This window comes from Centroberyx gerrardi, chromosome 22, assembly GCF_048128805.1.
Source record: "Centroberyx gerrardi isolate f3 chromosome 22, fCenGer3.hap1.cur.20231027, whole genome shotgun sequence".
NCBI classification, from domain to species: domain Eukaryota; kingdom Metazoa; phylum Chordata; class Actinopteri; order Beryciformes; family Berycidae; genus Centroberyx; species Centroberyx gerrardi.
In genome coordinates this window covers 13,717,312-13,743,732 of record NC_136018.1, presented here as the reverse complement: position 1 = coordinate 13,743,732, position 26,421 = coordinate 13,717,312, and the positions used below count along the sequence as shown (strand labels likewise).

The 26,421-nt window shown below is 42.0% G+C and overlaps 2 protein-coding genes across 3 annotated transcripts in view; one reads left to right on the top strand and one right to left on the bottom strand.

Moving 5' to 3' along the window:
- pip4k2aa (phosphatidylinositol-5-phosphate 4-kinase, type II, alpha a) overlaps positions 1–13,358 on the top strand; it is a 37,277-nt gene extending 23,919 nt beyond the window's left edge. For both annotated transcript variants that reach the window (XM_071919493.2, XM_071919496.2), the window contains exons 7-10: positions 6,493–6,606; positions 7,003–7,243; positions 7,757–7,860; positions 8,615–13,358. In XM_071919493.2, coding sequence (XP_071775594.1) covers positions 6,493–6,606; positions 7,003–7,243; positions 7,757–7,860; positions 8,615–8,695 — 540 coding nt within the window. In that variant the 3' untranslated portion in view covers positions 8,696–13,358. The remainder of the gene's footprint in view (positions 1–6,492; positions 6,607–7,002; positions 7,244–7,756; positions 7,861–8,614) is intronic.
- Positions 13,359–18,107: 4,749 nt separating this feature from the next.
- Positions 18,108–24,926, bottom strand: spag6 (sperm associated antigen 6). The gene is made up of 11 exons (XM_071919505.2): positions 24,902–24,926; positions 24,683–24,778; positions 24,340–24,506; positions 23,201–23,384; positions 22,294–22,499; positions 21,170–21,343; positions 20,917–21,069; positions 20,570–20,761; positions 19,866–19,982; positions 18,882–19,027; positions 18,108–18,171 (listed from the first exon to the last, which is right to left on the bottom strand). Exons 1-11 carry the CDS (start codon positions 24,924–24,926, stop codon positions 18,108–18,110), a joined length of 1,524 nt encoding a protein of 507 aa, XP_071775606.2.
- Positions 24,927–26,421: the final 1,495 nt, after the last annotated feature.

The following is a 26,421-nucleotide window of genomic DNA, read 5'->3' as shown; positions in this document are numbered from 1 at the left end:
GAACTGAAGCTAGTGATCAAGAGCATTACACAGTAACCGCCACTGATGGCCAGGCCTCACACTGCTTTTACTTAAATGTAGAATATAGTGCATGTGTGTAATACAGTGCATAGACATGTGTGCACACATACATTCACACATACACACACACACACAACGCACAACAACACACACACAACTAAGACACAATCTTAGAGACACAGCTAGGGCTCAGAGATCAAAGACGAGGAACTGGCAAGTGACATGCTGGCTTCCCCACATGCAACGATACCTTCATACACACACACATACCGAGATGCCTAAATTAGCATGCAGTTATCCACTGCCTATGCTTCAAGCTGTTAATGATTGTGAATGAATGTGTTGCCTTTTCACATAATTCTTCTGTAGTGTATTTAAGTGTAATATGACATTCTGACTCAGAGCTAGGTTTGTGGGATCTCTCACACACTGTGCTTCCAAATGAGAATGAACAGAAGAGGGTACTCCGTGCCACATGGAAGAGGAAAAGTGTGTGTTTTGTTCTCAAGGTACGGTGTGTGTTAAAGCTGCTTCACACACACAAACAACAAGCACGGCAGGGTTCTCTCCTGACTGCATGACCGACTCCCTTTCATGCATGCGTCTGCATGGTACATAATCTTTTTCTGCATCTCTTCTGAAGACATTACTTCTAACACATTCCGATGTGTATGGACACCAACCTCATTGCATGCTGTGGACATGTCATGTTCTACTCACATGTGACATGTATTTTTCTTTTTACATAAAACATAGTTTGGGGTTCTTGTAGCTGCTGTCTTCGGGTGCGGCTAGCACATACCAGAAGTTGGCTCTGTGATTCGCTCTACGTGCAGCATTTCATAAAACAGAGGGGTTGTCAGAGGGTTTGCTGGCTCATTTTTTCTTAAATTTTCATAACCAGGACCCAAATTGAATAAATTTGGTCTCACCCAGGCCCATTAAATCATACTAGTTCTTTTGTCATATGATTACCCACCAAAAAACCAGTCCATGACCCATTTAGGGCCCTGACCCACAGTTTAACAAACGGTGGTGTAGGTGATTCACGCTACTACAGTATTTGTTTGTGTGACCTGGAAAATGCAGAGTGTGTATGTTAGTAAATAGCTAGCGGTCCTTGCTTTGTGGAGTACCACCTGTGTCTGTACCAGGTTTTGGCTCAGTAGCTCTCTGCTACTGTTGTTTGTTGTTTTTGTTTACTCTCCTCTCGCTCTTCACGCCAGCACCGGCTGGCCTCTCCGGTGGGGGTACATGGCTTTAATGTGGCGGTATGACTGTGTGCGAACTGCCCTGATATTAGTTTAGTACCCACTACTCCCACTTTTTCAATCTTTGAGAGCTATTAATGTACTTGACATGTAAGTGTAGTTGAATACAGGTTCATAGAATGCAAATTAGTTTACTGTAGTACTCCTGCTCTGCGTAGTCCCAGCTCCTAGCCTCCTCAGACGAGCTCTGCCAGTCTGCTTGCTTTCTCTGCCAGGCTTTGATGCCAAGAACCTCGCACGATAAAGAAAATACCAGTGTAGGCAGACTACAGTCACATATACACAAAACGCAGTCTTAAATTTTTAGATTTAGAAATATTTTTAAGGCAGAAGCCAACACCCCATTGACAAGTGAAAATAACAGCGTCTCAGCCCGTTGAGATACGACCATCTTGGCCCACCTGGAGTAAACCACTAGAATAGTCTTCTTCTTCTCGCTGATGCCCTTTCCAGCCCTCAGCCAATCTGAAAAAATTGTGTACTGTATTTTTCTTAAACACTTTGCCTTTACTTCCTACTTCCTTCCTCCCTTCCTCTCTCCCTTCTTCTCTCCTCTCCTCCACCCCCTACCGTCCCTCCCTCGCTCCCCCCTTTCTAGCAGCCGCGCCCGCCAGAGGATGTGCCCCCGCGGCCCAAATCTGGTAACGTTCAGCAAAGGCTGCAAACACTGCGGATTGCCACGCGCTTTTACTGCGCCATGAAACACGTAAGAGATGTAAGAGAACCAGGGCTCATATACCAGGCATGATCTATTAAACCAATCTTCTTCTTATTTTTATTATTATTTGTACAGCGGAGCGTTTTTGTTTTTTTCTCTCTCGTCTTCTCCAAGCTGACACTGTGATTTAAAAGCTACATTTCGCACACTCTTCATCCCATCTGCAGTCGTCCTTCGTTCTTCTATCAGCCAGTCCAATTTTAGTTTTGCCAGACATTTTTGTTCCCACCAGTCGCTCAACAGCAGCATCATGTATCTGAATCATTGGAGAGCAAGCAGTTGAGGAGTCAGGTGAGGAGACAAATGGCAAGGACAAACTGAGTGGTCAGGAAGAAAACCAGAGATGGGAAGAGAGGTAGAGTACATTACTTTTGCATTGTTGGAAAGGTCAGTCAGAACTTTTTTGCTAAGTTTATTTTGTCATTCCTATCAAAGGCAAGTTGCCACAGCTGAACACAACTGAAGTAGTAGAGTCCCACTAACAAAATCTGACAATGTTGTGCATTAGGGACACACCGATAAAGAAAAGACCTTAGCTTACTTGCTGTCACTTTTTAATGGGTGTTGGTCTAAAATAATTTACTAGAAATGGATTCCTTATACTGAACAGCTCCAACACATTTATCCCAGAAAATGTATTGAGCCCCAAGGCTCTTTGTCATGATGAACTTCTGGACCAGTGGACTGGTGGAGACGCATTGATCAGGACAGGGGTAAAAATAAATAAATTAAAAAAGGGACCACACACCACCATAAACCTGGTTTGGACAGTTACTGGAGAGTCAAGCAAGACTCAGTGTAGCCTAAGGTGCAGCGGACCTGTCCCTTAAAAGCATTGGAGTGTAGATGTGAGTAAACTAGGTTGCCTGGTTTTATGTCCAGTGCTCCACTGTAGCAACACACTTTGTTTTGTAATACAATATTTATTTGGCAGTCAACAAGCAGTTTGCTAAGGACAAACAGTTAAAAGCGAGGCTGAGAGATGAGTCAGTTGTTTTCCTTTGGGCTGAAAGCACAGGGACTCCGGCCCAAAGGCAGTGTGACTAAAAGGTTAGTATCTTATAATTTACTAAACCTTATGAAAAATTCAGCATTCTGTGTTTTATGAGCAGTAAGCCAGGATTGTTAATCATCTTTAGGTGAGTATGTCTGTAATTTAAATGATGCCATACACTACAATTTTTTTGGACAATGCAGCGCTGATGGGCAACAAGGCATCACTGATTACATGATGACTTCTTGTTGCCAGGAAACATTAAAATATATTTTTTCACCAGGGATCTCACTGTGTTTCCTGTTTTGAGAGATATCGCTCATCATGTCCAAAAAATGATATGTGGTGTGTGACAGCCTTACGGGTTTCAGATACAATCCTGCTAGTGTTGACTTGCCAACAGTTTGGTCATTAAAGTGGAGAACATTTGACAAAACCTTCAAGGTACAACCCATACAATTTATCACAGTTAATGTGATCCAGGTCCATGGCACATCCTGTTTTTAATTCGTACTCTTTATCTGGACTTCATACACACACACAGACATTATCCTTAGCATCATATTTTGACACACACAAGTCTCACATCTATACCCTGGTAACATACACTCTTTCACTCTTTTCTGTGTTTGAATCTCTTGCAAGTATGGAAACACCCCAGAGCAATGCAATGCACCCAAACAGTTAATTCTGCACTTACAACACACACAGGCTATATACCTGTGGCTGACCCAGATTCAGTATCGACTAAGCTAATTGGTAAAGCCACCGTGACGGAAAGAAGCTGAGTGAACTAGTATGCGAAACCAGATCAAACAGGAAAAGTGGTATTTGTTGAAAGTGTCAAATGTCTGAATAAACACGTGAAGTGCTCGATTCATTATCCCGTGCATGTTGAAGTGCCTAACAAGTTGAATTAAACACTTATCAATTCATTAAAATGTTTGAATGCTGTTCCAAAAATTATATATTTTCCATTAGTATTTTAAGTAAGTATTTTATGACATTAGACAACCCATTGAGAAAAGCCATTTACTTTCCACTTAAATAAGGTATTAACAAACTGACTGTGTTTCATGGTTCAGGAGAAATTCTGCTATGATGCATTGCAATCAGGACTCTTTCTTTCCAAACACCGTAACACTGATGTTGCACCTTCTTGTGAAAGTTTCACTCAGCAGATATACAGTTCCTAACTTTAAGTGGCGTATAATTTGGGTAAAATGGTATAGAAATGCCCCAGTTCCAGCATCACCAGTCCTAAGGAGAGCCGTAGCATTCTCCTCCTGAGACAGCAAAGACGTCGACATAGGTTGTCAAAATCCAAGATCCATTTTCCACCAGCCGACTGGAGACGGACAAGACATGAGATGCACTTTTTGATGCTCAGGGGGAAATGCATCTGTCACACAGCAGCTTCACAAGGCTCATCTCTGCCCCACTCTTTCTTCCTGCCTCTTTTTTCTCTCTCTGTTTTTCTACCTACCTCAATTTAGTGCACCGCTCAGGAATCAAGACACATTTCAATGCAGTCAGTGTAACAGAGAAAATCAATGACAGGCCAACTGATAGAATCCTATGCCTGACTGAAAGAAAATGTAAGATTGAATGCACGGGTAGAAAGACTGAGAATGTATGGCATGGAAAAAGGCAGATGGGAATGGATGCATAGGAAGATGGATGAATGTAAGAGTCAGGAATACGTAAATAGGGTGTCGGTTCAGCTGATAGGTCTGTAAAATGCCTTTAGGTTGAGTTCACTCTGCGGTCAGCCTTGTGTTGCGTTCCCATTTACTTTTATGTCTCATCCACATTCAGTCTAGCAAGTTGCACATCTCATATTTTCAGCAAATTGGAGGTCTATGTCTGTATATATATGTGCTCAACGGTCCTATCTTTGTGTTTTATATCCCTGTGTCTGTCTGTGTGAAAGTGTGAATTCTGTATGTGTATGTATGTGTGTCAGTGTGTGTAGTCTGGGCTCATTCTAGTGCTACAGAGCGCTGTTGTGTTGCTGCTCTTCTCCCGCTGCCATAGAAACACTGTAGTAGCTAAGCTGCTGCTGCCCCGTTACCTCATTTCCTGCTCTCTATTTCCTTAGTATTAAGCCCCGTCCTTCTTCACATAACACATCTGCCCCCCACAGGCTGTTGGCAGTATTGCAGCAACCTGGTTTAGAAGAACATTAATCCCAGTAGCAAGAAACCTCAATAGGAAAATCCTTCATTCTGCTTCTAGGCTGAATGCAGTGGGAATCTGTCACAAAGATACTCTGGCTGTACAACGGTGTAATGTCTGGTTAATGCAAACAACCATGATCTGGTTTCCCAAAAGCATCTTAGCATTAAGACTTGTGTTAGGATCTTTTGTCTCAGTGACATACTGTAAAACAGATAAGAATTGATGCTTTTTGGAGTCCAGCCCAGTGTTAACAAGGACATTTCATGGCCTTCAGTTGAACGTCCTCTTCTTTATGAGTCAAAGCGTATAGATCCACCAGATGCATTTTAAAAGATGTCTACTCTGAACTCCTGCTCAGTGCCCGATGTTTGATGCTGTGCTAAAAAGTGAATACTTTCCATCGTAAACAATTAGGGAAAAGATGGGAACTTGAAAATGATGCATCAGGTGAATCTGTACCCTAATGCGAGCATGCAGCATGCATTCAACAGTCAAAATGTTCAGCTTAAAGAGAGGTGAGCCTTGGTTTGGACAGTCTACCTCTGCTTTGTTAGCCTGCTCCTTGTACCAATACTGGATGTGGTATTTGGCTGAAGCAGAGACAGGCTTGTCTAACAAACCACAGGTTCAGAGCCTCATTTCTGGCCTGTGGGGTGTTTCAACATGCAGGATTACCTAGTCTGCCAGATACCTATGGGTGAAATAAATATTCAAACATCATTGTTGATGTTGTGGATAATTTGTAAGATTTGAATCTGATCTCATCGTGCTTTTTGAAATACCCCTTGGTTCTGTTAGTGGCTAAAGAAGACGTCTGTATGCTATCTACTAGTCCTGGGCAATAAAATAAAAAATATATATATTTTAAATATTAGATTGTAAATGTGTTAAATATTCAGGGGAAAAAGCATGAAGAACACTGATGCTGATGTTACTACTTTTTAGTAACTTTCTTTACCGCTGTCCCCATATCTACAATATTTGAAACCATTTTCAAATATATTTTTGAAGGGTTCAAACTCAGTGAATCCCATAGATTCAAAAGAAATGCTTGCACATTTATTGATTTATAATGTGATATTATTTGTAATATGATTGGATGATTTGATATTGATGGATACTTTCTCATTTCCCAAAAAGGAAATTGGTGAAAGTTGATTTAAGCACAAGAATTGTCACATATCAAGAACTACATTTTTGCCCAGGTCTGCAGCCTACCATGCCACAGGTTTGAACAGTTAAGTCTTCTGGTTTTGACCGTTACATTGTTGTTTATCTGGTCGCTAATCTCCACTACTAATGGGCAGGCCAAGGAGCTGCCCACCTACAAGGACAATGACTTCATCAATGATGGGCAGAAGATCTATATCGATGATGAGAACAAGAAGATGTTCCTGGAGAAGCTCAGGAAAGATGTGGAGGTAAGAATGTGATAATAAGAATGTGATGGGGTGAAAATGTTGGCCTTCTGTTAGGTCAGTGGGTAGAGTATGACACTAACATCAGCAATATAAGAGGTTTTAAAAATGTATGCACTCACGGTGCTATCAGTAGCTGTGGATCCAACAAATGGTATATCTAGAGAGATTTAAAAATATTTAGATGTAGGGAATCTTGTGGGAATGTTTCTTTAAAAGCCCTCCCCTCACTCATCTTCTCCCCTTCTCCCTGCATTAATCCTTCCACTTCCTCTGGCCCCACCCTTTCAACCCTCCTTTCCCCTCTTTCTTCTCTTCCCACTCCTCTCCTTCCTCCTCATCCTCCCCTCCCCACGCCTCCTCTCCTCTCTCACCATCCTCCTCTCCCCTCGCACTCAGTTCCTGGCCCAGCTGAAGCTGATGGACTACAGTCTGCTGGTGGGGATCCACGACGTGGAGCGGGCTGAGCAGGAGGAGGTGGAGAGCGAGGACAACGAGGGCGAGGAGGAGGGCGAGAGCGACGGCGGGGGCATCGGGACGCCCCCCGACAGTCCCAGCAACACCCTGGACAGCACCAAGCCTCTGTCACCTGGAGAGTTTGATCCCACCATTGACGTCTACGCTATCAAAAGCAACGATAGTGAGTGGCAAACAGCATGTCTTTTTCTATTGTCAATTTCTATGGTGGTGTCCTGTGCTGGCAAAATGCAGGAACACAATGTCCATGAAAAGTAGGTGTATCACACACTTAATGAGTAAAGCTGACTAGTTTCCATTGTAGATATTTTTCATAATGTAAGTAAAAATGTTAGGGCAATGGCATAATTGCGGCAGGTTTGTTGTTTGTGAAAAATACATTGTTTTGCGCCAGTGTTCTAACTTGCATTATGAAAAGTTAAAAAGATACTGAGAGCTCCCCCTACTGGGCTCTCATCCAAGATTGCAGTCTTGAATGCTGCTGTGAAATTCCTCTCACGTTACTTTTTTTTTCCCAGATGGTGCTGGTGAAATACACTCTGTAGAATGTTAATGTTCATTGTTACTGTTCAGTTGCACTTGTGTATTCCCTTGTGTCACATATGTACCAGATGTTGACTGCAGGTATTGTGCAGATAGAGATTTTCATGCAGTGTGCATTGGTTTAAACCTCCAGGCGCTCCCAGGAAGGAGGTTTACTTCATGGCCGTCATAGACATCCTGCAGCATTATGATGCCAAGAAGAAGGCTGCCCACGCCGCCAAGACCGTCAAACATGGGGTATGGAGCTGTGTGCAGGAGTTTTACAATGTGTTGGAGTTCCTAAATACCTCTGTACAGTGTTGTAGTACTGGAGTCCTAGACTCGAGTCCCAATTGATTACTCGGACTTGGACTCTAATTCAAACATTGAGGACTTGAGACTCAAGGTTTGAGGTTTGGTGACTTGACTGGTCTAATGATAATTAACAAAATATAGAACAATATGAAATTGCTTATATTACATTATATTACTTAAAATGCCAAAATATTACTCTGCAGTGAATAATTTCACTCCCTGTATACACTACCAGTCAAAAGTTTGGGCAGGCTTTTTTCTTTATTTTTACTATTTTCCACATTTTAGAATAATAATAAAAACATCAAAATTATGAAATAACACAAATGGAATTATGCAGTGATCAAAAAGTGTTAAATCAAAACTATCTTATATTTTAGATTCTTTAAAGTAGCTGCCCTTTGCCTTGATGGAAAGGCAAAGGCTTTGGAAAGAAATTATAGGCATCAACTTCACTATTTATATTTGTCTAAGAAACAAATTTTAAGCATTTAAGCAGAAGCCTTTAGATCAAAATGGATTTAAGAGAATGAAAAACACAGTACATTCAGGTGTGTCCAAACTTTTGACTGGTAGTGTACATACAATGCTCAGGCGAATATGCAAGTAAGTAACACACAAACACATGCCATTGAAAAACCATGTGGTGAATGACATCCGTGTGTGTGTGTGTGTGTGTGTGTGTGTCCCTCTGCAGGCCGGAGCGGAGATCTCCACGGTGAACCCAGAGCAGTACTCCAAGAGGTTTTACGATTTCATCACCACTATCCTGTCATAGCCCCCAGGAGTGACAGGGGGCACAGGGGCACACGGGGGAAGGGAGGGCAAGTTTGGGGAGTAGGGCGGAGACGAGAAGTGACGGAGAGAAAACCATCGAGAAGCTGACACGATAAGGTGCTATGATGGCTTTGTATCACTCTCTCCCTCACCCGTTCTCCTCGTCTCTCCCCTCCTCTTTCTCTCTCTTTCCTTTCAGTGGGGTGCCGCGCTCTGCAGCTAAAAACCATCATTCGTTTACATTTAACCTCTCCTCTGTTGAGTTTTGTTTGTTTGTTATTTTGGACCATAAGGGTGTCGAAAGCAGGTGTCCAAGTCATTATGTTTTTTTTATATATATATATAATTTGTTAATTTTTGTCTGTATGGATGTTCATTTGGGAATATGGCTTTTTTTATTGCCTCTAACACAACGTCCAGCACCCCGCATTGGTTTTGTAGTTGTTTTTTTGTTGTTACTTCTTTGTTTTCGTCTTTCCCTTCTGATGTGAGGGGGAGGTGGGGGAGGGTGTGTCGTGTGTGGTGTAGCGTGAGGTCAAGGGGAGTTCAGAGGTCAGATTACGGCACAATGTGAGGCCACTCTCGCGGTAAGTAGAGAAGGGGTTTGAGCGGGACGCAAAAAGGAAGTCTATGTTGAGCCTCGTCTAATGCAATCGCTTCGTTTCAGGAAGTAGGAAGCAGTCTTCCAATAGGCCAACAGCCAGACCCCAACCAATTGCCATACATGTACTCAGCCAAATTATTCTTACCATTTGGGTTCCTCATCCATCACTCGCCCTTTAGACCCCCCCCCCTCCCAACAACGGTTGTTCCCCCTTCCCCAGTCACCTTCCCCCATTTACAATTAACGGATGAGACTTCTGGGTTATCTTCCTGCCACACACACACTCAAACACACACCTCTCCTCAGCTAAGATAAGGTCAGAAGTATCCAGTAGATCATAATGCTTGTCTATAGCTCTAGTTTTGTCTCAGTGTTCGTGAGCAGGCTGCTTTGTCCCTTTTGCTTTGTACAGCCGTCCTTTGATATACAGTAGTTAAAAAATGAATGAGGGAAGGACAGGTAACTCAGAAAGAGAAAAAGTGGGATTCAAGCAGACAACTTGAAATTTGTTCTAGTAGTTTCATTAGTCCGTTGGGTAGTCGTGGTTTCTGTTCCTTCGGCAGGGAACAACCCAGAAGTCTTGAGACCTTGTGGTGGTTCATGATCGTAACTCCTTGTTAATCTTCCCATAGGGTGTCACTTTGAAACATCAACAGCCCTTAACTTTCTGTTGTCATCAGCACCTTATAACTAAAATCAAAAACGTTGCACTTTTTTTTATTTGTTGTTAGAGGATAGGAGCTCTTGTTCTGTTACATGCGCTGCAACAAAAGAACTGTTTAGAGCAAAAGGAACGCAGCTCTCTTAGATTTTTAATCTTGGAGGCCCGGTCCCAAATCCCCCCCCTCCGCCCGCCCCTCTTCCTGCCCCATCCTTCACCTATGGGTACTTCTTACAGATCTGAAGGGATTGGATGGGAAGAATTTACTGCAATATTCGACAGGGAAAGTGGAAGAGTTCCGCTATAGGGCTTTTACAAACCAACCTTTCCAGTCCTTTCAGAAGTGCCCCATAGCGTGCCGGCGGCGGGTTTTGGGACCGGGCCTGAGTGTTGCGTTAGCAATATTGTGAGTGTGTTAGTGCGTTCAGGGCAGACAGACGACGGTTTACCTCCAGCATCGTACCAGCACACACCCAACGACGGCAAGCGGTGTGTGTGTCAGTGTTCCAGGAGAAAAAGACAGAAAGGGAGAGAGGAAAAGGGTGGAGGGAGGTAGGGAAGAGTAGCCGGAGATGTAAAGATACTTTAGTTGTTGTAAGTCATTAAGTCACACCAACAGCATCGGTCTCTTCTCTAACCTTGGCTGTGAGTCTGTTATTCATTGTTGTTTGTGTTGTTGTTGTTGTTGTTCTTGACATTGTTGAAAGGTGGTTTATCTGTGTTTTTGAATTTGGCGGATTTATGAATTGACGTGGTAATAATTTTTTTTTTTTGTTTTCTGTTTGAGGTTTTTTGTATATTTTGCACAAGAGGAAAGGAACCAAATGTTACGCATACGATCCCAATTAGTTGATGTGGTCTTAACAAGGGAAATGCAATATACCTGTATGTAAGTGAGAAGAGTTTGTGCGTGTGATGTTGTGTATCAGTTCTGGATAACCAACTAAAACAAGTAACGTCGTCCTCCTTGACTATTCTAACCCATGCAAAAAGCTTCCATCACAATATGTTTGTTTAGATATCATAGATTATATTCACATTTATATTTTTACATTGCATTTTAGTCATGAAATATAGTTGTATTTAAAAAAAATAAAAATTTGCGCCACCCTTGGGAGTGAATGATGGTGCTGTGGTAAATGAAGAATGATACTGCTTGAATTTGTACAATGCTTACTATAGATGTACTGTTAAAAACTAAAAAGTTAGAAAAAAACAAATGCATGTCGCAGGACTAAGTTTCCTTTCCCCTCTCTAGTCTGTGTTGTTGGCTGTTCAGGTCCCCTCTCCCTGTATCCCTTCACTTTAACCAGATTTGTGTGCTCTTCAGCATAATAGTCAGTCCCCACCATGCTTTAAATAACTGTGTTTTCATTGTATACACTGTGCAAGAGGTGTGCCTTTATACTCCGAAATTATTTAATTTTGTATTTTGTAATCTTTTTTTAAAACAAAGGTAAAAGGTTATTTTAATAATAGGGTGTTTACTTTGACATGTGTTATTCCCGACTTTATTTTCAACCTCCCCACCTTCCTCCGCACCAAAACCTCTGTGTGTAGATTTGTTAATGTTATTCAGTCAAATTAATAAAACCATCTTGATGATTGTGTTTTTAAACAACGAAAAAGTAAATGGCTGTCTCAAATTTGAAAGTGTGGAGGTTTGGGTCCCTGGGCACAGATCAGTTAGATGGCGGATCAGTTTAGATTCTGTAAATCCAAAATGAAATTCATAAATCTGATCGTTCGGTGTCTACAGGCATCTCTAACCTCCTCCTCAGAGTGGAGACGGCCTCTGTCCCGATGTTAACCCCTTGTTCGTTCCCCACGCTGGTCCTGCCTTGGTAGAGAACGTGTGTGTGTGGATGTGCATCGTGGAGTGTGTGTGCGTGTGTGTGAGTGAGTGTGTGTACACATCTGTGGCTGTCGTGATTGTGTTTTGTCGTGCTCGTCCTCACCGACTGACAGCTTCCATCTCAGGAGTCTGTCCACACTGACCATCTTCATCACATACCAGCTAACCACAGATGCGGTGTCAGATTTCAGGGATGTGATTTTTGTGTTTGTCACATGCTTTGGATATACGACTCGCATTCAATTCTGACACAGATTCCGGTTCTCTTGCTTCCTCGCACCTTTACTTCCACTCACATCCCTGAGATTTACCTATCAGCCTGCCTACATGTTATCAGGGAAGTTCAAAACTGATAGCTCAGTCAGTGGTTAGATGCTATTTCTGTGTGCTTTCACTAAATGGACTATTGTTTTTTATTGTCACGTAACTCATACTGTACATAGGATATCTCGTTAAGAAAACGGGGAATGAGGGAACACAAGCAACTTCTAGTCCGCTTTGCTCTGTTTGGCCCTGGAGGCCTCCTTGTAGTCAGAAATGAGCAAGCTCACGTAGAACACAGAGCAGTGCATGCTGGGAGAGTGAGTTGTTTTTTTCTTTGTTTTATTTTGGGAATATTAACTCTGGATCCAGTGTAACGAAGGCGATGGCGATGATGCCATGTCACGGACTTTTAACAGATGCAAATTAAAGACAATAACAGCACACACACACGCTCTGCCGGTGTACTCTGAAATGAATGATTTGTCATTGCTGCCGTAACTTCACCCATGAATGACCCATACCCCCCACCCGCACCCCCACCCACCACCGTTCAGTCCCTCCACCCATCCAGCCGCCACCATTAACTTGCCAAAAGCATCGTTCCAATCTGTGCATCCCATCGGCAGTCAAAACAAACCCAACACGAGCTTGAAGAATATTGTACGGTGTATAATGTGTCTGTCTGTTTGAATTGAATTTGTTTATTTTTTTAACATGTATTCTGGGAGGTGTGTGCATCGCCCCCTATATGTGAACGTGTGGAAAGTTCCAAGCTATGGGAAACAAACAGCGCTGTGTACATGTGGTTCATCAAGTGTTAAGGGAATATGAGATTATAAATACAAACGACTGGAGGCCAGGCAACATCTGCAGGGCTGGGGTGATTTCCTCTGGCCCTCAAATTATTTTTGAAGACAAATCCAAATAATACAAAAATATATATATATACTATTAGAAAATAATTGAATCTATTGAATTTGCATGCACACCGGGCGAGGAACCTCCCCCTGCAGGATGTGCCCTGGTCTCCTAAAGGCCCAGAGTACTTTTTAAACATTGCTAAAAGCATTAATGTGTGTGTATGTGTGAGTGTGTGTGTTTGTTTATTGCTGTCTGACGATGGTCGGTGGGAATCCCCTCTCGGTGGCGGAGAGGCCAAACTGATGTTGTATGATGTTTATTGTTCTACACATTTAATGACGATGACGATGATAATAATACACTCCATTCCATAAGCGTTCACTCAAACCGATTAAAGCACTTGGTCTGCTTAACTCGAAGTCTGCCTCGGATGTTTTCTTCTTTGTTGGTTATCATTCCATGTGTTTTTCCCCTCATTATTTTGGTTATATATTTTGTTGGAGATGATGCTCATGCTCATAATCATGAAACTGTCCTTTTTTACTCTGAATTCATTCTCTACTAAGGAAGAAAGTTTTTTTCATGACTCGCGTGAACAGTTAGAAGTTTTGCAGGGTTTTCTTGTCAGTTTGTTTCTCATTCACATATTTTAATTTTTGTTTTTAAAAATAGAGGCATTGTGTTTATACTGTCATATCTTTCGTTTATATTTTTTAGCTAAACCTCGTGTCAGTCTCGTCTCCAGGTTAAATTAGTCCGCCGTTGTATTTGATATCAAATACAAAGCCTTTTTCAACATGGTTGACAAATATAAGAACAGGAAAAATTCAACTTGTGAATTTATAATTGGATTTAGGAAATTTGGAGAGATAAAGATGGATACCTAGCCTGCCTTAAACGACCAGGATGTGCGTTTACCCAAGTGTAGACTATGAAAAAAAAAACTTTAAAAAATATTTCTTATGGTAAAAAACGTAAAAGAGGAAGATAGAAGTTGGGGAGTGTTTAACTTCTGTGGAATAACTGCTTGTGACGGTTTTTATTATTATTCTGATTATTATCCTGTTGGATAAAATCGGATCAGATTTTTGACGCAGACAATGTATCATCTAATCTTAATATTGACATAAAGAGACCAAAACTTGATTGGGTTAATTAATTAATTTGGGTTGTTTTTTTATGTTCAGATGAGAGATTGAGATGATTAGACACAAAAACAATCAGGAATAACCAGAGTTTCTATTTTAAACTTTAGCCGTTGACGGCAGATGTTTTGAGAAGAGTCAGTCTTTGGAATTGTCTGTGGGCCAAATAATGTGCCAATGAAACAGACATTTTTTTTTTGGATGGCAAGAATTATAGCCTAGGCTACATATAGAGCTGATTTCTAGTAAGCGGTCAAAATTGCAGACTAGGAAAACTCAATTTGATAATGATTTTTTTAATGTTGGCGATATGCTTTATAGCCTCGTCATCTCCAGTTGTCTCCATGGTAAGATAGGTGTAATAACCGCTACAGACAGCTGATTAAATATAAGCAACTGCCTGCATATAGAAACTGCAGATGTTAAGATATTTTCCATGAAATCAAAGAGCCTGAATATCAAATATTAATTTGTCGCTAGACAAACAAGACGTCCCGCAATATCAGTTTTAACTCTTTACGAAAAGATGGTAATCCTATCACAGCAAAAATATTCAATACCCTATAGGAATATTACTAGCTATAGGCTAGGGGATGCCATACGAGGTAAAAAAAAAAAAAAAACAACAACACCATAAGGTCACAATAAATTAAACACACTACGAGCAGCTTACCTATAGGAATATTATAAGAATATAATCGTGGTTTTCGTTTGGGAATTTTCTGATGCCGATGTAAGACGACAACAGATTCAGACATAATTTTATGTTTCCCAAGAATTTTCTCATCTCGTCGCTCAATATGCTTCTGACGGTTTCATCAGCTTATACTGTATATTGTTAATGAACTATGGTCTCCAGTCTGAGCTTCAAGGCAAACAACTAGCCTGTGAATTTATATCCATTTTATTTTCACAAAAACATTGACAAGCATTTTACCCCTTAAAATACCATAGCCTATACTTATGAAACTTACATCAGTTTGCTTCTCCTTCTTGTAGACTATGAATTCATGTCAAGAATATTTAGTTAAAAAGGTGAGTAAAGAATTCCGCAGATAAAAAGGTGAGTAAAGTGGGTTTAGATGGCTTTACCCTTCACTACACCCCTGGTTAGAGCATCAACAGGAGCTTTAAGGAGCTGAACCCGGACTGGACACTCTGCACTTCAACCACTGACCCATCCTACAAATAATAACGCTTTGGTCAGATTACTTATTCCTCCATATTTCTACAGGACTGTGGCATGCAGACGACCATACACACCAAGGTATGTTTACACAAAATACACACTTTGATGCCCACACTGTTCTGCTCCCTCTCCGTGTGGATGCAGGATAGAGAAACCATCACATGGTGTTTTGAGAAGACTCACCATTTGGAAATGATGGTTGATATTTGAATGTTTTTGGGTCTAATTTAGATCCCAGTCAAGCAGTCAGATTTCCACACTGCACAAACTCACTATTTGATTTTTATTTCTTATTTTTTCTTATTTCTTTTCTTATAGCCGTTTGATCTTTGCATCAGTGGTAAATTCATATTCCACTGCCTGTTCCCTTCAAAATGGCCGGACGCCGCGTCACCACAAGCGTCTTTGCACAGGAGGGGTTGCAAGAATGGGACTAGTATTATTTATTAATGTTGTTTTTGAGATATGTTTGCAAATTCTAAGTTGTCAGTCGACATCAACAAATTGGATGAAAGTGCCGAGGGTAAAAATTAAGTCTTGTCCTAACAGGCTATTCTACACAGCTGATTAAATGTATAGGCCTAGCCTACCATAGACTGGGTTATGGGAAAAAATGCAAATGCTATGCTTTGGATTCCGTTTTGCTTGGTTTGTAATTTATACATAAATAAAGATAAAAATAAGAGTCTCTTTTTATATAAAAGAAAATGTGGCGCAATAATGCTCTTTTGGGACAAGACTGAAATATTTATAAAATGTGTTTATATTTTTTCCACTGTGACAACAGGCTGCTGCGAAAGGAGAAACCTCAACTTTGACCTCGCTTTTCCCTGTTAAAGCTGTAAAACACGGATCTGAAAGTCCACACGGCGAAAAATATCCATCTTAACGAGTCATTTAACCTCAGTCTGACTTCTTTTTCTTTATTTTTTTTAAAAACAAGTTAAATATTCTGCCAATGGGGTGAGATAAGCCCGCAGTTATTTCCAATGCACTTTAACGTGTTTCAGGTATTTTTTTTTTATTTTTATTTTTTTTGTAGAAATAAGAAATAGCCTGTGTCAGTATCTGGAAAGCAGGCACTTCACTTGTATCAAAAATAGAACATTTCATTCAAGAAAATTCTTGAAAGAAGTCGATCTGCGTTGGAAACAAGCGAAATTACCTCACTCCATTGGCAGATTTTTTTCGCTTATTTAAAGGGAAATAAGACTTTCACCCTTGATACCAGTCCATAGGCTATAACTTGAATATATATTTTTTATTACAGTGCAGACAAGTGATCAGATCCGTATCAGATCTAAGCCACTATCAGATCTGATCCGGAAAACATACTGAGACCGTGTAGACTGTAACGGGGGGGAAATCAGGTGGTCCACATATGGTCAGAAAATCAGATTTTTTTTTTTAGGGGGGTGGGGGTGAGTGTGTGGGGGGTGTAAATCCAGCCAAAACATCGTCTGATCTTTGCTGCGGTGCGCGGCACAGCCATATTTTCACCGTCAGTACAATGTGGAGAACAAGCAGAGACAAACCCTGCAGACAATAAACAAAGACCGGGTCGCCATGTGCAACACAGCTGCTGCTGCGCGGACAGCTGAGGCGGGGAGGCGAGGCGGGGCACCGGCCGCCAGGGGGCAGTCTAACCCCTGAAACCACAGCACAGAGAGAGAGAGAGAGAGAGAGAGAGAGAGAGAGAGAGAGAGAGAGAGAGAGAGAGAGAGAGAGCGAGAGAGAGAGAGAGAGAGAGAGAGTGCGAGAGAGAGAGAGAGAGAGAGAGAGAGAGAGAGAGAGAGAGAGAGAGAGAGAGAGAGAGAGAGACTACAGCAGGTACATCAGTCTGTTCCGTTTCTCCACTAACCAGCACAGATTATTGTGTTTATGTGTTGTTAATGGTTCTTTTGTTCCACTAATCACCATGGAAACCCACTGACAGGCAAATACAGCACAGGATACAAGGTGAACAATGAAATAAACACAGTAAATCAAAAAACAGTCCAAAAATCACCAGTTGGCCTGTAACAGAGGATAGGAGATATTAGCTGTATATATAAGAGCTAAATATTCACTGTCTTTATTAAATGGGGCTGCAGGTCAGCCTTGTGTCTGTCACTGACCCTGACCTCTGACCTCCTGTGGAGGGAGACAACAGGGAAGAGAGTCTCCCTACAGGATTCATTAAGTGTCACATTATCTGTGGGAAAACGTGTAGCTGAATGGTGCATAAGATATTCAAATGGGATAATAAAAGCAATTCTTCACCTCAAGAAGAAGTGTTGGCTGTCTTATGTCTTGTATGGGACATTATTTTAAGGAGGAGGCAACTCGGTAGTTTCTTCAGATGGAGGCTTTTATTTCACCTTCAGGGTAATCTGGCAAGCATATGTATTTGCACTGTTTTCCACAAGAGGGATTTTTAAATTATGTATTTCTCTGGTTGAGCGACTCAGATCCCTACAATTAAAATACATGTATATGTATAAAAATACATAGATTAAAAAAAAAACTTGAGATAAAGCATTTAGTAAATCTGCTACACAAAAATAAGACTCAATGATGATCAGTTTCAAATAGTCTCTCATGTAACATACAGTTATGATGCTGGTATATATTCTACCCACTCATTCTCCATACAAGCTGTACTCAGTTACCCATAACATGCATCTACTGACAATAAAACAGGGCGCAAAACCAAAGACAGGCGATACAAACACACAATACAAAACAGCTCTGTGATAAAATGGTTTCGATTTACTGGCGAGACATTGTTAAATCTTCATAGTGTTGTGGTTATAAGACGCTCTGTGTGGTGGAGGGGGGGGGGGGAGCTGCTGTCAGGCCGGCTGGTAGTTCTCCACCCGCTCCAGCAAAGCCTCTGAGTAGCCAGGAGAGTAGTACCTGCAACAATATTATTTTACACTGTTTGGTTTTTTGATACTGAAGTATTATTTGGCTATTTCTCCCTTATCATTCAGATTGTGCTGAATTCTGCTGCTGTGTTACTGCTGAAGTCTAAATAAATGTTGATCATGATTTTGGCTCCTCTACTGCTGCCTGTTAGTTTCAGAATTGATTTTAAGATTTTACTTTCATTTTCTTGTAAGGCTTGGCTGCTGCTTTTTACAGATAAGCTTCAATATACTTATTTTATTGTCGTATGTGCTTGCTTTATTCTTATGTTACCTTGTTTTGAATTAATGTGTCATTTGTCTTGTTTATTTTATTGGCTTTTATTTATTATTTTTATTGTTTGTACAGCATTTTGTAACTCTGAAAAGGGCTATAAAAATAAAGGCAATGATGATTATTATTATTAGACTGTTTGCAGTTGAGTGACAGGAAAGATGGGAAGAACTAGACTCAAACCTACAGTGTCAGAAGCACCTAGTATGTGAGTACAGGAGCTGCTGAGTCAGCATGCAGGACACCAGTTGTGACATGACTCAGTCTACATGGTCATGTGATCTGACCAGTGATTCCTTAATTGGTGTTTATATCCTTAGGAGACGTTACACACACAGAGGGCTTAAATCTGGACAACAACCACAGAGTATGTGTGTGTGAGCGTGTGTGTGTGTGTGTGTGTGTGTGTGTGTGTGTGGCCCGACCTGACTATCTCCTCTGGGTAGCAGTTGTTGATGCAGTTGATGTACTCCTGCAGGGCGGAGCCGGCCTCAGCCTGGATTTCCTGCACCTTCTTCAGCCCCCCGCTGGTCACAAACAGACGCCGCGCCTTGCTGTCATGAGGCAGCACCTGCAGGAGGGAAACGCGTGTCAGGATCCTGGAAATATTTCACACTGACCAAGAGCAGACATTTTTATTTCCCTAAAACATCAGAGCCTAGAATGGCAGAATATAGACAAGACCAGTTTGGTTAAAATTCATTAAATGTGATGTAAAAATCAATTTACAGCCATAGCCATGTCATCTACTGTGCAGTACATACTCTATTCTGCAAGATGAGGACCCAAAGTAGAGGGAGCAGTATAGATAAAGAAGAATACAATTACATGTTTATGTTGCCTTTTTCATCAATCTCATATTGATGTATTTTTAAAAGTCAAAATGAGAAAAACTTGTTGATGTTGAGTGCCTCCTCTCAGTATAGCTGACTTGACTTAGCATTAGTTTAAAGTGGTAATCTGTGAGATTCTTGTTCTTTTGGGGTTTTTTTTTTGGTGACATCTTTGGTGCTCAGCGCTCATTTCTGTGATGTTTCTGCACTGCACTTCCCAGAGATCAGCTGTGAATCAAACAGTGTGTCCAGTACTGTGACGTCTTTTTCCTCAGAACTTCTGCTGTTTTCTGCTATCGCTGCTCATGTAAACTACCCAGTTCTTCTTCTATTTATTCCAGACAAACTGCTGTTGCTGCTGCCAGAAATGCAAAACACATCACCTGTGCACCAGAAATTCTTTCCTGGGAAAGACCTACCTGACATCAGGTGTTTAGAACAGCAAATCTAAAAGCTTTCATGAACCATAGGTTGAATCACTATTGTGCTACATCAAGCTGTGATAGAGAGCAGCGAAATGGATGTTTATTTAGATGAAAATGTTACTGATTATTACTTTATGTTTAATTTGCATACCTTGCTGAACTGGCAGACCACGTGTTTGAGGATGTTGCTCGGGGCGTCGTACAGGAGCGGCTCCAGAGCCGGGAGGTGGGTGCACTTCTGCAGGACGCTCTTCAGAGCCTTCTTACTCTGGGAGAACACACACAACACACACAAGACACACACTCCTATTAAACTCATTTTCTCTGACCACCTACATGAAATATATGCACAACTTTAATATACAATATAATGTATTCTGTATCACTCTTATGGCCTCCACAACTGCACAGTTTTATACTATCCCTTCCTCTATGCCGTATATTTCCAAAACTCATTCGAAAAGGAAGGAATATCAGCCTTTTACCAAATTACCTTTGTCTTGACCTTTGCCCCCCCCACATATGTTTCTGTGGTGACATCATTCTCTAATCCTCTTTCTTATGGTTCTCACTAGGGATGTACTGATAACTCTTTTTCACTACCGCCACTTAACTTCAAGTGTAAGCTGATATCGATTACTAATCCAATCTATTACTTTTCTTGAATAACATAGATTATTGATTGGTCTAGAAAAAAGTGAATCTACTTAGAAATCTAACATCCTTCTATTTGTGTAAAAGGAAACAAGCACAAACTCTTTTGCTTTGATTTCTGGTGAATCCTCTGATCCTGATTGGTCAGCCTAACACCCGGTGCCGTTACCGGTCCCATCGCCTCCCCAGCTGGACTCTTACTTTGACCTGCAGGTCCTCGGAGCTGCTGGCGTCCATGTAGAGCTGCAGCAGCCGGGGCAGCAGGTTGGCTGTGGCCACGGCCCGGGCGTGCTCCGGGGTGTGGCGCCCGATCTGACCCACGGACCAGGCCGCCGCCGACCTGATGTGGCTCTCGGTCTCCTCGGACAGGCACAGGGCCAGCTGGGGCACCCCCTGCAGGACGGGAGGGCACACAGCAGGGTGGGGTCAGCTCCGATCATATGATCTACATACTCCTCACTGAAGGAGCTTCATCAGTTTCAGTGGAGAGTTTAATTATCATGTGGTCAGAAGGGGGAGAATGAGAAGAAACACACACACACACACACCTTGGAGACAATGACAGCCATGGCGAGGTTCTCAGTGTGAGCCGCCACGTATCCCAGCATCATGATCCCCGGCAACCGCAGGTTTCCACGGCAATCGCCCAGGTAGTCGACCACTGCTGCCATGCCGCCAGAATTCACAATCAGCTGGGCCAGCTGGACACACACACACACACACACACACACACACACTGGTTACTGGCTCTCTGTGTGTGTTCGGCATGTGTGTGTCTGACTGTGTGAGTGTGTGCAGTACCTCGGGTGTGTGTTTGACCACCTCCCTCATCAGCGTGGTGACGTTCTTCCTGACGTACTCGTCGGGGTCGCGGAGGCAGGCCAGCGCGGCGGGGAAGATCTCCGCCTCCACCACCAGCTCCGCCAGGCCGACTGAGTGCTTACTGATCTGGCTCAGCGCCGACAGGACCTGCCTCTGGAGGGGGGGGAGGATGGGAGGAGGAAAGAGACGGAGAGAAAAAGATGCTACGTCTGAATTCTGCTCACAGAGTTCCTACACATTTTTTGCATATGTTTCCAAGGTCCAAGATTTGCCAGCATCTCTGTTCAAATGTTACTGTTTTTCATTAAATAGCTGGTAGTTTGGCTTGTTACTATCACTATTGTAACTATCACTTGGAGCATTTGTTACCAGTATCCAATTTTGATATTAAATATTATATTGATATAAAAATATAAAACAGTTTTTTACTCTGAAATTCTGAGTTATTTTGGTAATTTCTATTCAATCAAACCCAAAATACAAAAGAATATCCTGGCATTTTCAATAAAATACATTTTCAATAAATATTTTTTTCCCCAACAGTCTGCTGATCACAAGGTATCACATACAGTTAAGACAGGGCAACAATTTTATTAAAAACAAGGATGGAGGGAGAAGAGGAAGGGTGGATGGAGGGAGAGCAGTAAGAATTTATATAAACCAAATCTGATGCGAGACCCAAAAAAAATGAAATAGCTCCACAAATCTATATCAGTAAGTCCTGTTGAGATCATTTGTGTGGAATATATGAGAATATAATAGTAAACAAATCTGATAGGAAATCCATGATTGAAAAAATATATATATACATTGTTTATAGCCTGAAGCCTCAAACAAACAATAATTACACATTTGTAGAAAAATTATTTTGAATATATACAATTTGAAAAATATTCTTCTGTAAATTTGGTGGCAGTGAGTGTAAACAAATATTAAGCATGCATGTCTCAATAATCTGATTAGATTTTTCAATATTTAAAAAAGGGGATTCAAATGAGATTATTATTATTGGGTCCCTTTCATTCATGCTATTATGAATAATAGTGGAGTTTAAAACAAAAGCTGATTTGGAGAGACAGAAAATGGCCAAATAAAAGTCCCACCTTGAGCTTGGCGTCCGGGTTGAGGATCATCTGAGCCAGGTGTGCGATGGCCCCGGTGTCCACCGCGGTCTGGGCCAGCTCTGGAGTGTGTTTGGAGATGTCGCTGAGGGCCGAGGCCGCGATGCGTTTGAGGGCCACCTCAGGCTCCTGGAGGCACAGCACCAGCAGGGGAACCGCACCCGCATCCACCACCGCCTGGGACAGCTCTACACAGAGGTGGAGTCATGGTAACAGACAGAGTGGGACGCTGAGTGATGCAGTGGTAACTGTGTCTGTGTGTGTGTGTGTGTGTGAGTATGTGTGTGTATGCTGGTGTGTGTGCATGGGTGTGTGTGTTTGGGTGAGAGAGAGAAGTGAGTCACAATGGAACCACAGTTTGAGAGCATCTTGCTTCCTTAATGTGATGTATTTCCTGTTGAAACAGGATGTTGGGGCGGGACATAACATGGAGAGGGATCAATCAAAGGTGTGAACCAATGGGAGATCATTTAGGGAGAGAAAGGCAATTTTATTTGAGAATTGTGATGGTATAATTCGTTGGATTTTGTTTTTATGTACATGTTATGTTCTACTGGTACAGCATGAAGTCACCATTAAAGATACACTGTTTTCCAAGAAGTAAATGTAATGGGATTTTGATGTGAAAATACAAGAAAATAAAAATTGTGTAAATTGTTTGGCATTTATTGTTAAATATGTGTATATTGTGGCATGGAAAATTAGCTAACAAGGTGAAAAAGTAATTTTTCATTTCATTGTGACTTTAAGTGTGATGTGCCATGTGATTTAACCCAGGCAGACAGATAGAGAGATTTAAGAAAAATCTTACGATGCCAATAAAGCTGTTTGAATTGAGACTGAAATATAGAGAGAGAGAGAGAGAGAGAGAGAGAGATGTCCTCCTTACGTGCGTTGTGGCGTGCGATGTTGCCCAGAGCCCAGGCGGCGGCCTCCTTCACCCCGGGGTCAAACTCCTCCAGGGACAGGACCAGGGCGTCCACCCCTCCGCAGGACACCACGGCCTGGGCCAGCTCCGGGGAGTGTTTGGCCACCGCCCGCAGCACGAAGGCTGCTGCCTTCTTATAGAACCTCTGCACACACACACACACACACACACACACCAACTGTCAGGGTCCTGCAGAAACCGATATGATGGAGGTTCCTCCCTGACCACAGCTGCATAAAAACAGTCAGTAAAACCTGCAATGAAATATTCTTTTCTTTGCACATTTTATATAGGCTATTTGTTTAATTGTTCAATAATTGTTTTGGTGAATTAACTCTTCATTTAAAGGCCTTGAGATTCCCCGATCACTGAATATGTGTGGTGGGTCATCCTACCTAAAAGAGCTGCTAACCCACCTAAAATAATTTCATAAGTTTGGCTTTCATTGGGGTTTTAGTGTCCCATGAACGGAATCATCATATTTAAAGATATTGAATATTGGCACAAATTATCAGCTGTTGGCGACTTCAGTCTAAAATGATTGGTAACTCTATCAGCCCTCAAAATCCCATATCGGCCACATTCTAACTGACCTCGCCTTTTCAGCAAACCAATCAAACAATCTTTGAAAAGATTATTCTCTGGAGCTGCAAGGTTTCGCCAGTATGCATGTTGAACAACTGCATCCAAAAGTGCATAATTTCCCATTACAAACAAGTACTAAACCTTGCCTCCAATCCCCGTAGGAAGTCTGACGCCTCTAAGTGGGCTGATAGAGAGAGAGAGAGAGAGAGAGAGAGAGAGGAGGAGATGGAGAGAGAAAAGAAAGGCTTGGTTGCTCTCATGTTAATGGGCTCTTAGGTTTTGAAGTAGCCCCCCAGGCAGACTGCCAAGTTAGCCCAACATACACTCTCCCATTCAGAAGCCTGACCCTGGTGCCCCACAGGGTGAGAGCCTCTGTCTCTGTCTCTGTCTCTGTCTCTGTCTCTCTCTCTCTCTCTCTCACACACACACACACACACAACCCCAGAACGAGCGTCCACAGGGGCCAACAGCGATGTAGCTACAGATATACCCAAGTGCAATAAACTGACACTGACGTTCTGCGAGGCCAGAGAGTAGACCAGCTGCGGCAGGATGTCTCCCTTCACCACGGCCTCGGCCAGGTCGTCGCTGTGGTCGGCCAGCCGGCCCAGAGCCAGAGCCGCCGTCTGCTGGACGGTGGGAACCACGTCCAGCAGCAGGGGCCGCAGCAGGGACATCACACCTGGAGAGAGGAGGGGGAGAGGAGAGGAGAGGAGAGGAGAGGAGGGGTGTGTTGAAGGAAGGAAGAAAGAAAGAAAGAAAGAAAGAAAGAAAGAAAGAAAGAAGTTGAATGCTGTAGTAGAAGTAGTCCAAGTAACAGGTGTAGTAGCTAGTTAGTAGGCTAGTCTTGTTTCTTACCTGCACTTTGTAGGGTTTCTATGTTTTGTGGTCTGGTTGCCAGTTCAGCAACAGTCTGTACAAACTGCATCCTTGATTTCTGATACTGCTCGAAAACTGCAGAGCACAACAGACATGGCAGCAGTGAGGCAGTTTAAATTACTAGTAGAATCTCCCTAATGTGAATCAAAACAGCTCACCCAGGAATTGCCCAGGAATTGGGAATAAATTCGATCTTACCTTGTAAAATCTGTCGTTGACTCATTATTACAGACTGACCCAAAAAGCCTCGTTTTAAAGAACTATTTTACAGCAGCGGAGTTGGTTTATCTACCCCAGAAAACGCATTTAGGCTACTGCAGCCTGCGATGCAGCTTTACACTCAGGTTTGGGTCAGTTAGTGTTGTTGTTAGTGTTGCCCTGGCAACACACAGGAAGCAGAATGGCTGTCGCTCCTGTCCTGCCTTGCCTTGCCTTAACGCCAAAGATCGTCTAGTGGAGAGATGAATCACTCAGTGGACTCTGATCCGCTGCGGTTCGCTGTGACGCTCGTGCTTCCCGGAAATAGGTTGAGGGTGAGAGCTCGCTGCTGCCTCCTCCTCTCTGTTTGCTCTCTGTTTTGTTCCCGCGAAAAGACAACAGCAGCCTCTTTGTAGCAGAGCTGTCGCACACTTTCGATACGTCGTGATTTGAGTAAAAGCGAAACGCACAATACTGGTTGAAAACATTGTAACGTCGTAAAAACGTTGATTAAATTTCAGTTCAGTTAAACCGCAGCTTGTATGGTGCCGCACTGAAACATTCACTGACTGACATTCACTGACTTCTGATCGGTTTGAGTTTACAGCTTTATAGAGCCTACCTATAGAGTGACTCTATAGGTTCAACAACAACAATTTAAACTGAAACTAGTAGCCACTTCACGTTTAAATAATTTATTGTTACACAGGTTGAGTCCAACTCTCTCTCTCTCTCTCTCTCTCTCTCTCTCTCTCTCTCTCTCTCTCTCTCTCTCTCTCTCTCTCTCTCCACACACACACACACACACAGAGAGAGGGAGAGGCATAGCCCTATTTAGGATGTTAACAGACTACACACACGTTTATGGAAAAAGTCCTATTCTCGAAAAATGAGCGTTGGTGTGCCAGTAAGCTAATTTTAGTAGTCTAATTTTAAAAGTGGTTCTTGTTTAAATCGAGCTCAGCCTGTAACCATAACATGATGTAGTCTGGTAATAAGTTATAACATAATGACAGCCTATAATAAAATATATTTTGGACACGCCAGTTCTAATGACAGACTATCGATTTATTCATATAGGCCAACCTTCATCAGATTGTCTAATTGGGGAAATTATTAGGCCTATAAAGCTGATCGGTTTCTCTGCCAGCCGCTTTAGCAGGAACCAACTATCATTCAGAAGATATTTAAAATCTTCTATCATTCAGAATACATTTTGAATCCACCAACCACTGTAATAAAACAGCCTAATTCTTCCCTGTTCTGGGTTGTAAAATCAAGATCTAACACCTTTTCCCCATGGAGGATTTTATTAATTTAGTTCACCTATGCCTATGTGAAAAATCTAGGTTGTTTGGTCGATTTCCTATCATGTTTCACACGTCAGATAGACTAATTACATTCAATTCAAATTGTCACACTCAATTAAGCCAAAGGACAGGTGATTCTGTGCATGTAGCCTAATTAGAATATTTGTATTGCATTATTTTGTTGCATTTCTTTGTTTCCGTTTTAATAAG

Excerpts from the sequence above, each read along its gene's own strand:
- spag6 (XM_071919505.2), bottom strand. The coding sequence starts at position 24,926 with ATGAGTCAACGACAGATTTTACAAG. Across the intron at positions 24,507-24,682 it reads AGAAACCCTACAAAGTGCAG|GTGTGATGTCCCTGCTGCGG; the intron begins GTAAGAAACAAG and ends TCCTCTCTCCAG. Across the intron at positions 20,762-20,916 it reads TGGCTGTCATTGTCTCCAAG|GGGGTGCCCCAGCTGGCCCT; the intron begins GTGTGTGTGTGT and ends CCCGTCCTGCAG.